At 48.2% G+C, this 12,684-nt stretch overlaps 1 protein-coding gene across 1 annotated transcript in view; it reads left to right on the forward strand.

Moving 5' to 3' along the window:
* TM9SF4 (transmembrane 9 superfamily member 4) overlaps positions 1-12,684 on the forward strand; it is a 39,046-nt gene that overhangs the window by 10,078 nt on the left and 16,284 nt on the right. Inside the window, exons 2-9 of the mRNA XM_032218383.1 lie at positions 267-371; positions 3,975-4,074; positions 5,789-5,957; positions 6,088-6,217; positions 6,810-6,933; positions 8,366-8,484; positions 9,827-9,938; positions 11,113-11,183. Coding sequence (XP_032074274.1) covers positions 267-371; positions 3,975-4,074; positions 5,789-5,957; positions 6,088-6,217; positions 6,810-6,933; positions 8,366-8,484; positions 9,827-9,938; positions 11,113-11,183 — 930 coding nt within the window. The remainder of the gene's footprint in view (positions 1-266; positions 372-3,974; positions 4,075-5,788; positions 5,958-6,087; positions 6,218-6,809; positions 6,934-8,365; positions 8,485-9,826; positions 9,939-11,112; positions 11,184-12,684) is intronic.

Here is a 12,684-nt window from a genome sequence, read left to right on the forward strand (position 1 = left end):
ACTGTGTTTCCACGAATCAACGTATTTTAAAATGTAACCTGTAACTGATACACGAGTTCCTCGTACCTTACACAGTTGGGTACATACTTCCATCATACGTGCCCCATAGCATCATGTGCCCCTTCTGTATAACTTTTATTACTCTTATCCGTGCGCTTTATGCCGCGTGTTAAATAAATACCTAAACCGGACGATCGTTCTTGAATGCTTCCTATTCTGAACAGCGGTTTTCCCTGGTGACAGATGTTTGTTTTTTGTCTTGGCAGAGGCTTACGTGCCCGTTCTTCCTCCTGTGGCATGGGGTGAGTTGCTTCTACGTGCCAGGAGTGGCCCCCATCAATTTTCACCGGAATGCTCCTGTAGAAATCAAGGTAAGACGGCCCTGAATTTCATGCCCTCCAGAATTTGACCCCTTTTAGAATCCCGGCCAGGTCTGATTGTGCCAGTTTGTCATCAGCCCCGAGAAAGAAAAATAAATAAATTTTCCTCTAAGTTCTTTTCCAAATGGATCTTTTAATGTACAGCAGTTTTACAATTCATTTGGATGACAATTAATGCAGAAATACACTAAAGTATACACTTTCAAAGTCATTACAATTTATTCTCAGATGTTTTGTCAATATAGCTTTAACATTTCTATTTTTTCTATTTAAGTTTATTTATATGCCGCCCTTTTCCCTGGGGGGACTCAGGGCAGCTTACAACTTAAAAGGGGGGGGGGAGACAAACTTTTAACATATAAGACAAATACATAATTAAAACACAACATTCATACTATTCGGGTGGGTTACAGTCTTTAGCCCCAGGCCTGTCGGAACAGCCAGATTTTAAGGGCTGTGCGGAAGGTCTGGAGGGTGGTGAGGGTACGAATCTCCACGGGGAGATTGTTCCATAGGGTCGGAGCTGCCACCGAGAAGGCTCTCCTCCGCGTAGTTGCCAGTCAACATTGACCGGCAGATGGCACTCGAAGGAGGCCTAACCGGTGAGATCTAATAGGTCGTGTGGAGGTAATTGGCAGAAGGAGGTCTCTCAAGTATCCAGATCCACTACCATGGAGGGCTTTATGGGTGGCAAGTAGCACCTTGAAGCGCACCCGGAGATCGACAGGTAGCCAGTGCAGCTCGCGGAGGATAGGTGTTATGTGGGTGAAACGAGGTGCACCCACGATCGCTCGCGTGGCCGCATTCTGGACTAGCTGAAGTCGCCGAATACTCTTCAAGGGCAGCCCCATGTAGAGCACATTGCAGTATTCCAGCCTAGAGGTCACAAGGGCATCAGCAGTAATACTCCTTGAGGCATCCCTTGAACATTCAAGCAACAACAAATACCATCACAAGTATTTTGCATATCTGATGTACATTTATTTTATTTTATTTTATTTTTGGAAAATTTTTTATTAGTTTTATTACAGAAAAAACACACACAAAAAAAGAATCATCTTTCATTACATCTTGTAGAAAGCGTATCCATTGGTTCACAAGTACATTTCGTGCGTTCCTTCCACAATCACATATATTCCATTCAGTTTAAATTGTATATGTTAAAAAAATTATATATTTTACTATCACCATACCACCATTTTCATTTAATTAAGAGGTCTGCAGTTCTTAAAATGCCCGTACGAGTGTGAGTAGAAACTGGAAAATACCGGGAGTAACTCTCCCAATAGATCCGCGCAAGATAGCAATAGCAATAGCATTTAGACTTATATACCGCTTCATAGGGCTTTCAGCCCCCTCTAAGCGGTTTACAGAGTCAGCATATATTGCCCCCAACAACAATCCGGGTCCTCATTTCACCCACCTCGGAAGGATGGAAGGCTGAGTCAACCCTGAGCCGGTGAGATTTGAACAGCCGAACTGCAGAACTGCAATCAGCTGAAGTAGCCTGCAGTGCTGCATTTAACCACTGCGCCACCTCGGCTCACAGGGATGGGCTGTTGCATGCAGAAGTGTTCCATTCCTGCTAGTTTTAATCAGAGTAGAGCTGGAAGGGACCTTGGAGGTCTTCTAGTCCAACCCCCTGCTCAAGCAGGAGATCCTATGCCACTTCAGACAATTGGCTGCCCAGTCTCTTCTTGAAAACCTCCAATGATGGAGCACCCACACCTTCTGGGGGGCAAGTTGTTCCACTGGTTGACTGTCCTCACTGTTAGGAAGTTTTTCCTTAATTCCAGGTTGCTTCTCTCCTTGATTAGTTTCCACCCATTGCTTCTTGTCCTGCCTTTGGGGGCTTTGGAGAATAGGATGTTGACCCCCCTCTTCTTTGGGGCAGCCCCTCAAATACTGGAAGGCTGCTATCGTGTCCTCTCTAGCCTTTCTTTTCTCTAGACTAGCCAACCCCAAATCTTGCAACCGTCCTTTGTATGTTTTAAGTCTCCAGTCCTCTAATCCTCTTAGTTGCTCTTCCCTGCACCTTTTCCAAAGTCTCAACATCTTTTTTGTAACGTGGGGACCAAAACTGAATGCAGAATATTCCAGGTGTGGCCTTAGTAAGGATTCCTAAAGCAGCACCTATTTTTGATTCTATGCCTCTTGTTTATACAATCCAGGATCATATTAGCTTTTTTGGCGGCTGCTTTTCCTTCCTTCCTTCTTTTTTTCTTTCTCTTTCTTTCTTTCTCTCTATCTTTTTCTTTCTTTCTTTCTCTTTCTTTCTTTCTTTCTTTAACTTTCTTTCTTTCTCCTTCTCCTCCTCCTTCTTCCTCTTCTTTTTCTTCCCCTCTTTCTTTCTTTTTGGCTGCTCCTGTTGCTCTTCTCTGAACTTTTTCCAAAACCTATCAACATCTTTTTTGTAACGCGGGGACCAAAACTGGATGCAAAATATTCCAGGTGTGGCCTTACTAAGGATTTCTAAGGCTTTATAAAGCAGCACGTGATTTTGATTCTATGCCTCTTGTTTATACAACCCAGGATCATATTAGCTTTTTTGGCGGCTGCTTTTCTTTCTTTCTTTCTTTCTTTCTTTCTTTCTTTCTTTCTTTCTTTCTTTCTTTCTTTCTTCCTTTCTTTCTTTCTTTCTTTCTTTCTTTCTCCTCCTCCTCCTTCTTCCTCTTCTTCTTCTCCCCCTCTTTCTTTCTTTTTGGCTGCTCCTGTTGCTCTTCTCTGAACTTTTTCCAAAATCTATCAACATCTTTTTTGTAACGCGGGGACCAAAACTGGATGCAAAATATTCCAGGTGTGGAATATCCTTACTAAGGATTTCTAAAGCTTCATTCTCCTTCCTTTCTTCCTTCCTTTCCTCCCCTCCCTTTCCTCTTCCTTCTCTTCCCTTCCCTCCCTCTCCTCTCCTTCCTTTGCTCCCGCCCTCCATCTCTCCCTTCTTTTTCCTTCCCTCTTCATTCTCCTTCCCTCCCTCCCCTCCCCTCCCCTCCCTTCCCTCTTCCTTCCCTTCCATTTCCTCCCTCTCTCCCTTCTTTTTCCTTCCTCCTTCATTCTCCTTCCTTCCTTCCACTGGCAGAAGCACTGTGGGCCAGATCTAAGCACCCTGCGGGCCGGATCCGGCCTATGGGCCTTGAGTGATACCCCTGTGGTAGATTCTATTCCCTGTCAGTCAAGGTGGTTTTCTTGTTATTAAGGATGCTGGATCTTTTCACGATTGAGTAGTTCTGTTCTCAGAATTTCTTTCCTCGTACCCACTATACATGGAGAATATTTCCTACCCTTTTCCTTATTTCATCCTTTTTGAATATATGAGGCCAAATGCTGCAGGAAGTTTTTCTTCTCTAAAAACCACAAATGCCCGTAATTTGGGGTGATTAGCAGCATCGTAGATTGTGCTTATGAGCGAATATGTGAGATAGACAATAATAGTCTGTCTCACCATAATCTGTAATGTTTTGTCTCTAAACAGCAGGCTTTATTTTGGGGGCGAAAGGAGGAGGATCAGGGCAGGATGTGGCCTTTGTCATGAATCCACCGGGATCTTCTCAGCGCGGGGATTTGGAACATCTCTTTCTCTCTCCCTTTTTCCAGGCTGTGAAACTGACCAGTTCGCGGACGCAGTTACCTTACGAGTATTACTCCTTGCCCTTCTGTCGGCCGCTCAGCATCAAATATAAAGCTGAAAATTTAGGTAAGGCCCGGTCCTCCTTCCTCTAGAACAGTCTTCTACCTTCCCTCCTGTCCATGTCCCGGCACCTCTGGTTTGGTGGCCCTGAAGATTGACACCTCCAGAACCAGCAATAGGGTAGCACTTAGGCTTGTATACTACTCCATACTGCTTCACAGCCCTCTCTAAGCGGTTCACAGAGTCCGCCTCTTGCCCCCAACCATGTGGCTCCTCATTTGACCCCTCTCGGAAGGATGAGTCAACCTTGGGCTGATCAGGATTTAGAGACCCTGTTGGAGGGGTTAAGCCCAGGTAAAGTTTCTGTCTTTTCTCTGCACCAATCAGGGCCCCAGAAATATTGGTTTGGCTCTAAACAAATACATAAATGCATTTTTTTTATTTATATACTTACAAAATGTATAAATGTATTTATATATTGATAAATATGTTAAATATAGTTTCATTTATAGCTGAACGGCACGGTGGCCTAGAGGTGAAGTCGCTCGCCTCCCACTCAGAAGGTAGAGAGTTCAATCCTAGCCAGCGGCAGATGTTTCTCTATCAGAGCGCAAAGAGAAAATATCTGCTGTGACCTTCGCAATAGGCATCAGGAAGGGCATCCGGCTAGTCAACGCTCAGCTCCATTCAGTCGCCCCTCACTCCAATCCCATAAAAGGGGGATTATGGGGAGTTCTCGACTTCCAACAGTTCATTGAATGACCGTTCAAAGTTGCAACGGTACTGAAAAATGTGACCTTGGACCGTTTTTTCACAGTTACATCCTTTGTAGCATCCCCGCGATCATGTGATCAAAATTCAGACGCTTGGAAACTGGTTCATATTTACGACTTGCTGTGTCCCTGAGGTCACGCGATCCGCTTTTGCGACCACCTGACAAGCAAAATCAATGGGGAAGCCAGATTCACTTAACCACCGGATTACTAACTTATAAACCGCAGTGATTCACTTAACAACTGAGGCAAGGAAAGTTGTAAAATGGGGCAGAACTGACTTAACAAATGTCTCACTTAACAATTGTGGTTGTACGTCAAGGACTACCCGTGACAGGGTTGCTAAAAGAAAAATAAATAAAGCCATCTTTTCCTTTTTTTGGACTTCAGGGCCGCCTGCCAATACTTTTATTTCACATTTATTTTTGCACTTATAAGTACACTAAATATATTTGCATTGATAACTGTTGTGACTCAGGAGATGTCTGCTATGACTCAGCAGATGTCTGCTGTGAGTCCTTTCGGGATCAAGATTCATTATGCAGCTGGGGGTGGGTTTGAGGCAAGTTTGGAGATAAAAGGATGGATGCTGCCACGCCCTAGTGGCTGGAGTCAACGTTCCTTCGTGTGTTCCTGGTTTGGTACAACATTGCTTGAGTATTAATCGTGATTTATGCTTGTTACACTTGGATAAGTGCTTTGGTGTTTCATGTAAACCTGATTCGTGGAGATGGTGGAAGAAGTGCAGTGCTTGTAAGAGTTTTTGTTTTGAATTCTTGTCGGAGACTTGTATTTATGTTATTTCTGGGCTCGAAGCCAGTTTGAACTGAGAACTGATAAAGAAAGACTTCCTTTTAAGTTGCCTGCCTGCGTTTGTTAACAAGCCATGAAGGTGGGGACAGAACAGATAACTGTTTGCTTTGCACATAAGCCTTTACTTCTCTGAATAGTTTTTTTCTTCTCCCCCCCCTCCCTCAACAACGCTCCCCGCCCTGCCCTGCACACAGGTGAGGTCCTGAGAGGGGACCGCATTGTCAACACGCCTTTCCAGGTTTCCATGAACGTAGAAAAGAAGTGCGAAGTGTTGTGCAACCACCCAAACAAGCCCGTTGTGTTGACGAAGGAGAAAAGCCAACTGGTGGTGGAACGGATCCAGGAGGAGTATTATGTTCACCTGTGAGTCCTTTTGACCTCTAAACAAGCCAGGGTGGGTGGGTTGCTACTGCCTTGCCTTCAGTGGGGCCGCGGGGAGCTTTGGAGAGAAGGAGAGGCAGTGGGTCTGACTCCCCAGGATTTGTCCCTGCAGCATTGCCGACAACTTGCCGGTGGCCACGAGGCTGGAATTCTACTCGAACCGTGAAGAGGAAGAGAAGAACAAGGAACGAGACCTTCAGTTCGAACATGGCTACCGACTTGGGTTCATGGAGAAGAACAGGGTAGGGGTACCAGGAATCATTTTGAGGGGGGGGGAGTGGGAGCCATTAACGAATGCCGGATGTTGTCTTTCGCTCTATCCCTTGATTCTCGGTAGTCCTCGACTTAGCGACAAATTTTGGCCCCAAATTCCGAGACCAGGATTTCTGTTGCTAAGCAAGGAGGGTTTTGAGTGAACTGTGGCTGTGTCTATGGCTGTTTTGCCATGGGTTGTTGAGCGAACCGCTGCAGTCGTTAAGAGGATCGTGCGGTCGTTAACTGAATCTGGCTTTCCCCAATGCGTTTTGTCAGACGCCAGCTAGGAAGGTGACCTGCAAGTGTAGAAAGTACCTGCCAATGGCCAAGAGCCTGAATTTTGGTCACACAAAAAGAAGAGAGCTGGAAGGGACCTGCCCAGTGACTCCAGGGGGGAAAACTGCCCCACAGTCTACTCCACATGGCCTTTCTCTGGGGTTTATAACAATTTGCCATAGCCAACTCGCCGCGGGACATGAGTGACTCCATGACATTGAATTAAATTGTCTGATTGCCATGAGTTGTCCCTTTCCCCTGTTCCGGGCTCTCTAATGCGTATCTCCGTGTCGTCTGTTCCAGTTCTTCCTGCACAACCACCTGTCCTTCATCCTCTACTACCACCGAGAGGAGGTGGAGGAGAATCAGGAGCCCACCTACCGGGTGGTCCGCTTCGAGGTCATCCCACAGAGCATCGCCCTAGCAGGTAAGAGGGCTGGCGGCTCTTCTCGCTTGGGTCTGAGCTGCCCTGATCCCACGCAGGTAGTCCCCCAGCTTATGTCCACAGCTGAGCCCAAAATTTCAGCCGCTAAGTGAGGCAGGGGTTAAGCGAGTTTTCCCTCATGACCTTTCCTGCCAGGTGTCAGGCTTCCAACTAAGAACTCCATAGAAAGTGGAACTCCCGAGGCAGACAAAGAACATTTCCTATTCGAGGTATCATAGCAACAGCAATAGCAGTTAGACTTATATACTGCTTTATGGGGCTTTCAGCCCTCTCTAAGCGGTTTACAGAGTCAGCATATCGCCCCCACAGTCCGGGTCCTCATTTCACCCACCTCGGAAGGATGGAAGGCTGAGTCAACCTTGAGCCAGTGAGATTAGAACCGCTGAACTGCAGATAACAGTCAGCTGAAGCGGCCTGCAGTACTGCACCCTAACCACTGTACCACCTCGCCTCCATCATATTGGCACAAGCTGGTGAAAACCGATTCTGAGATTTCCTGTGGTTTTTCACCTGGTTAAAAAGTGAAAGTTCCCCCTTTCCCCAAACAATTGGGGAAAGGGGGAATAACGCCACATTGCCCAATCAAGGTGCTAGCTGGTTTGCCTGGAGACGGGACTCCTCCTCCTCCTTCCAGCCACCTGTGGGAATGTCCTTGGTTCCCACAGGAAACTATTTTTGTGTTTGGCTATATCTAACTACCGTCTTTTTCGGAGTATAAGACGCAACAAGATTTTGAAGAGGTACATTTAAAAAAAAAAGGTTTTGCACGCTTCAGGCCTCCCAAACCTTCTGCATGCCTCGGTTTTTTTGTGAAAAATGGGGCATGCAGAAAGTTTGAGAGGCCTGAAAAGTGCTCCTGGGGGCTGCCCCCCCCCCCAGTGAGCAAAAAATTGCCAATTTTCTGCTCATTTTTGCCCTCCCCAGCCCCCAGGAACAATCTGGAAGCCTCCTAAAGCCTCTGCACGTCCATTTTTGCGAAGAGCGCAGGGTTTCAGGAGGCCAAAAATATTGTATTCAGTGTATAAGATGCATCCAGTTTTTCGCCCTCTTTTTTTGGGGGGGGGGGGGAAGGTGCGTCTTATACTCCAAAAAATACGGTATATGCTCCTTTTCACTAGCAGAGGCATTGCGGGCCGATCCTTTGCTGTTTTCAGGCCGGTCCCACAGGCCAGATCTAAGGACCACACGGGCCGAATCCAGCCCGCAGGCTTTGAGTTTGACACCCCTGAGAACCCTAGCAGAATCAGGCATTTGCCAAAATTTGGATGCTCTGAGCCCAAGTTTTTCTCCATCACTGGCCCATCAAGGACGGGATGAGACAGCGTTGCCTGTTGGGCGAGATGCTTTGAGGAAGTCTTGGATTCCCCTGGATTGGATCCTTTGGCCATCCTGAACCCTCTTCTTTGCTCCACAGATATGAAGGCCGACGAGAAGGGCGTGTGTGTCCTGCCCGAAGCTGCCAGCGCCTCCGCTCAGGAAATTGACCCCAATAAGGCCAATGAGCTTTTCTTTACCTATTCTGTGCACTGGGAGGTGAGTATGGAAGCTGGGGAAGAGATTTTCATCCTGCCTTCATTACTCTAGAACAGTGTTTCTCAACCTTGGCCACTTGAAGATGTCCGGACTTCAACTCCCAGAATTCCCCAGCCAGCGAATAAGAGGCTCTTTTCGCCCTCCCCAGACTCCTATAAAGCCTCTGGAGCCTGGGGAGGGCAAGAAACGGCTTTAAAAAAGGCTGATCTCAGCTGGCCAGCGCGCCTCGCGTCCCCTGTCAAATGGCCACAGGTTTGCCATCCCAGGTATAGGATGTCCTGCTTGAGCAGGGGGCTGGATTGGAAGACCTCCAAGGTCCCTCCCAGCTCTATTCTAATTCAGAAATGTGTTTAATAAATAAAGCAAATGAACACACCTGAATCCCAAGCAACCCAGGGCTTAATGTCAGGGTTCCAAATAGCATCTAATCAGAGTCCGAGGCAAAGGATTCCTCAAAGTTCCCATTGATGAAGAGAGCCACGTTGGCACATCTGGGAAAACCTGAATCTGAAAGCTTCCCAGATTTTCCCAGTTAAAAGTTGAAAGATCTTAAGTTTGAGTTTAATTTTATTTATAGGCCGCCCAATCCCGGAGGACTCTGGGTGGTTTACAGCGAGGGAAAAATAATAATAAAAGAAAATAAGAATAAAAAAGACTGGTTAAAACAACACAGATACATTCATTTCGGTTGGGGCTGGACCTCAACGATGAGGTCAACAGCCCCAGGCCTGTCGGAATAGCCAGGTCTTGACAGCTTTTCTGAAGGCCATGAGGGTGGGTGAGGTCCGGATTTCTGGGGGTAGTTCGTTCCAAAGGGTCGGAGCAGCCACAGAGAAGGCTCTCCTCCGGGGAGCCGCCAGCCGGCATTGTCTGGTTGACGGCATCTGAAGGAGGCCCACCCTGTGGGATCTTACCGGCTGTTGGGAGAAGTGTGGCAGTAGGCCACACAAGATCTTTCCCCCATCCCATGGTCCAATCTCCCACTGCCACGCTGGCAGCTTCCACCCATCCAGTTCCGGCCAGGTGCAGAGACAAAGGATGACCTTGAGTTTCTAAGAAGAATGTTGTTATAGCTGCATATCATCTAGCTTCGTACAATCCCCCTCTCCCATTTTCCCACAGTGGGAAGTGTGGCAGGCCTGAACTCCAAAAGGAAATGATGGCTTGCAGGCATGACGGGGAGCCTCCCCTCAGAGGAAAAGGATGCTGGGAAGAGCTTTGCGGGCACCCGTTGAAGCAGCCGTCCCTGAATCGGGAAAGGCCGCTGGGCCAACCTGTGGCAGAGCCCCTTCCCATCCAGCTCATCCCTCCTTCCCCCCCCCCCCCCCTCTTTGTTTTGCAGGAGAGCGACGTCAAGTGGGCCTCCCGATGGGACACTTACCTCACCATGAGTGACGTGCAGATCCATTGGTTTTCCATTGTGAATTCCGTGGTGGTGGTTTTCTTCCTTTCCGGTGAGAAGGAAATCAGGCGCACTTGAACCAAGTTGATTTGACCCGGGCACCTTCATTGGGCCAAGGGAATTTGTCTCCGGTCCTAAGAACTTGTAGTGCGACGGAGAGAATAATACTGTCAAGCGTAAACGAGCAGCATTGACAAATTCTCCCATCAGTCAGTTGCCAACGGACGTTTTACTCGGAGCAGCTTCCATCCCTGATTGATTGATTGATTGATTGATTGATTGATTGATTGAGAGTTTATTTATATGCCGCCCTTTTCCCTGGGGGGACTCAGGGCGGCTTACAACTCGAAGGGGGGGGGGAACAAACATTTAACACGTAAACAGTACATAATTAAAAGCACAACATTCATACCATTTGGGTGGGTTACAGTCTTTAGCCCCAGGCCTGACGGGATAGCCAGATTCTGAGGGCTGTGCGGAAAGTCTGGAGGGTGGTGAGGGTACGAATCTCCACGGGGAGATCGTTCCATAGGGTCGGAGCTGCCACCGAGAAGGCTCTCCTCCGCGTAGTTGCCAGTCGGCATTGACCGGCTGATGGAACTCGGAGGAGGCCTAATCTATGGGATCTAATTGGTCGCGTGGAGGTGATTGGCAGTAGGCGGTCTCTCAAGTACCCAGATCCACTACCATGAAGGGCTTTATGGGTGACAAGTAGCACCTTGAAGCACACCCGGAGATCGACAGGTAGCCAGTGCAGCTCGCGGAGGATAGGTGTTATGTGGGTGAAGCGAGGTGCACCCACAATCGCTCGCGCGGCCGCATTCTGGACTAGCTGAAGTCGCCGAATACTCCAAGGGCAGCCCCATGTAGAGCACATTGCAGTATTCCAGCCTAGAGGTCACAAGGGCACGAGTGACTGTTGTGAGAGCCTCCCGGTTCAGGTAGGGGCGCAACTGGTGCACCAGGCGAACCTGGGCATTCGCTGGCTGGGGAATTCTGGGACTTGAAGTCCAGTCATCTTCAAGTTGCCAAGGTTGAGAAACACTGCGATAGGCAGACAGACATGCTAAATCCATTCCCTAAAGAACGTGTGTGAGGGAGGGGCCTTTGGGATGGACCGTTAAGCTGCAGAATTCCCCCCCCCCCCCATCACACAGACACACATGGCTGCAAAGCCACGGAAATCAAGCCGGCTTCCTCTTATCTCGGTTTCCCTTTTTTTGCAGGCATCCTCAGCATGATCATCATCCGGACTCTCCGGAAAGACATCGCCAACTACAACAAGGAAGACGATATTGTACGTTCACCTTTGATGGGGCTCCTTCTCGGGGGGTTCCAAAAGTGCTTTGAGGGAGGGGCTGGGGGGTGGTGGCCCTCCCCGGGAGAACTGGCGTCTCTTGAATCCGAGGCCATCACCTGGAGGCAGCAGCGGAAGGAAGGATTTGGTTTTAAGACTGACGTTGTGGCTCAGTGGCTAAGACGCTGAGCTTGTCGATCAGAAAGGATGGCAGTTCGTGGTTCGAATCCCTAGCACCACCGCGTAACGGAGTGAGCTCCCGTGACTTGTCCCAGCTTCTGCCAACCTAGCAGTTCGAAAGCAGGTCAAAAATGCAAGTAGAAAAATAGGCGCCACCTTTGGTGGGAAGGGAACAGCGTTCCGTGAGCCTTCGGCGTTGAGTCATGCCGGCCACATGACCACGGAGACGTCTTCGGACAGCGCTGGCTCTTTGGCTTTGAAACGGAGATGAGCACCGTCCCCTAGAGTCGGGAATGGCTAGCACATATGTGCAAGGGGAACCTTTATCTTTTGAGGTGGAAAGAGCTTGTGTCTTGTAGCAGCGAGTTCCTTAGGTTAATGACCAGCACTATGAGAGAGAGAGAGAGACAGAGTGGAGGAAGAGAGAAAGAAAAACAGAGAAAGTGAGAAAGAGAAAGAGGAAAAGAAAGAGAAAGGAACAAAGAAAGAGAGAGAAAAGGAAGGAAAGAGAAAGAGAGAGACCCTTAGGAATTTGGAATGAACGAATGTGCAGGTAGTCCTCGACTTACGACTATAATAGTTGTATGTCATGACAATCATAAAAGGGGGATCACCTATATGACTGATACGTTTTCACAGCCTATTTGCAACAGCCGTTAAATGAACACTGCGGTCGTTAAGCAGCTCATGGTTCGCTATGGGGTGTTTTTCCTGATAGCCAGAAGTGCAGGCAGTCCTCTGTCTACAACGTTTCATTTAGTGACTATTTGAAATGAACAAAGGAAATGAAAAAAAACACCCTGATTTATGACCCATCTTCACACAACCATTGTCACGCGATACTTGGCAACCGACTCATATTTGTGACTTTCCCAGCCAGCTTCTGACCAGCAAAAGCCAACGGGAGAAGCTGGATTCGCTTAACGACCGAACAGTGATCTGCTTAAGAACGGTGGCAAGAAAAGTGGTAAGACCAGGCAGAGCTCACTTTACCTCCGTCACGCTTAACGACGGAAACGTGGGGCTCCATTGCGGTCCTGTGTTGAGAACCGCCTATGAACTGTCTTTGGCGAAAACATCATAAACCTCTCGGCCACGTAACTGTGAGACGCTGCCTACGGAGGCGAAAGCCGGCTGGTGGCCGTGTGCCTGAAAAGCAACAGCTGGACAGTTGTTGGGACTTCAGAACTGGGCCCCAAAGTACTGAAGCCGCCTTTAACCAGGGAATCTGGTTTCCCCAATTACTTTGCTTGTCGGGAGGTGACAAAAGTTGATCACGTCATAAATACGAGTCAGTTACCAAGCGCCGGTCGTTGCCGTG

This window comes from Thamnophis elegans, chromosome 5, assembly GCF_009769535.1.
Source record: "Thamnophis elegans isolate rThaEle1 chromosome 5, rThaEle1.pri, whole genome shotgun sequence".
Classification (NCBI taxonomy): Eukaryota; Metazoa; Chordata; class Lepidosauria; order Squamata; family Colubridae; genus Thamnophis; species Thamnophis elegans.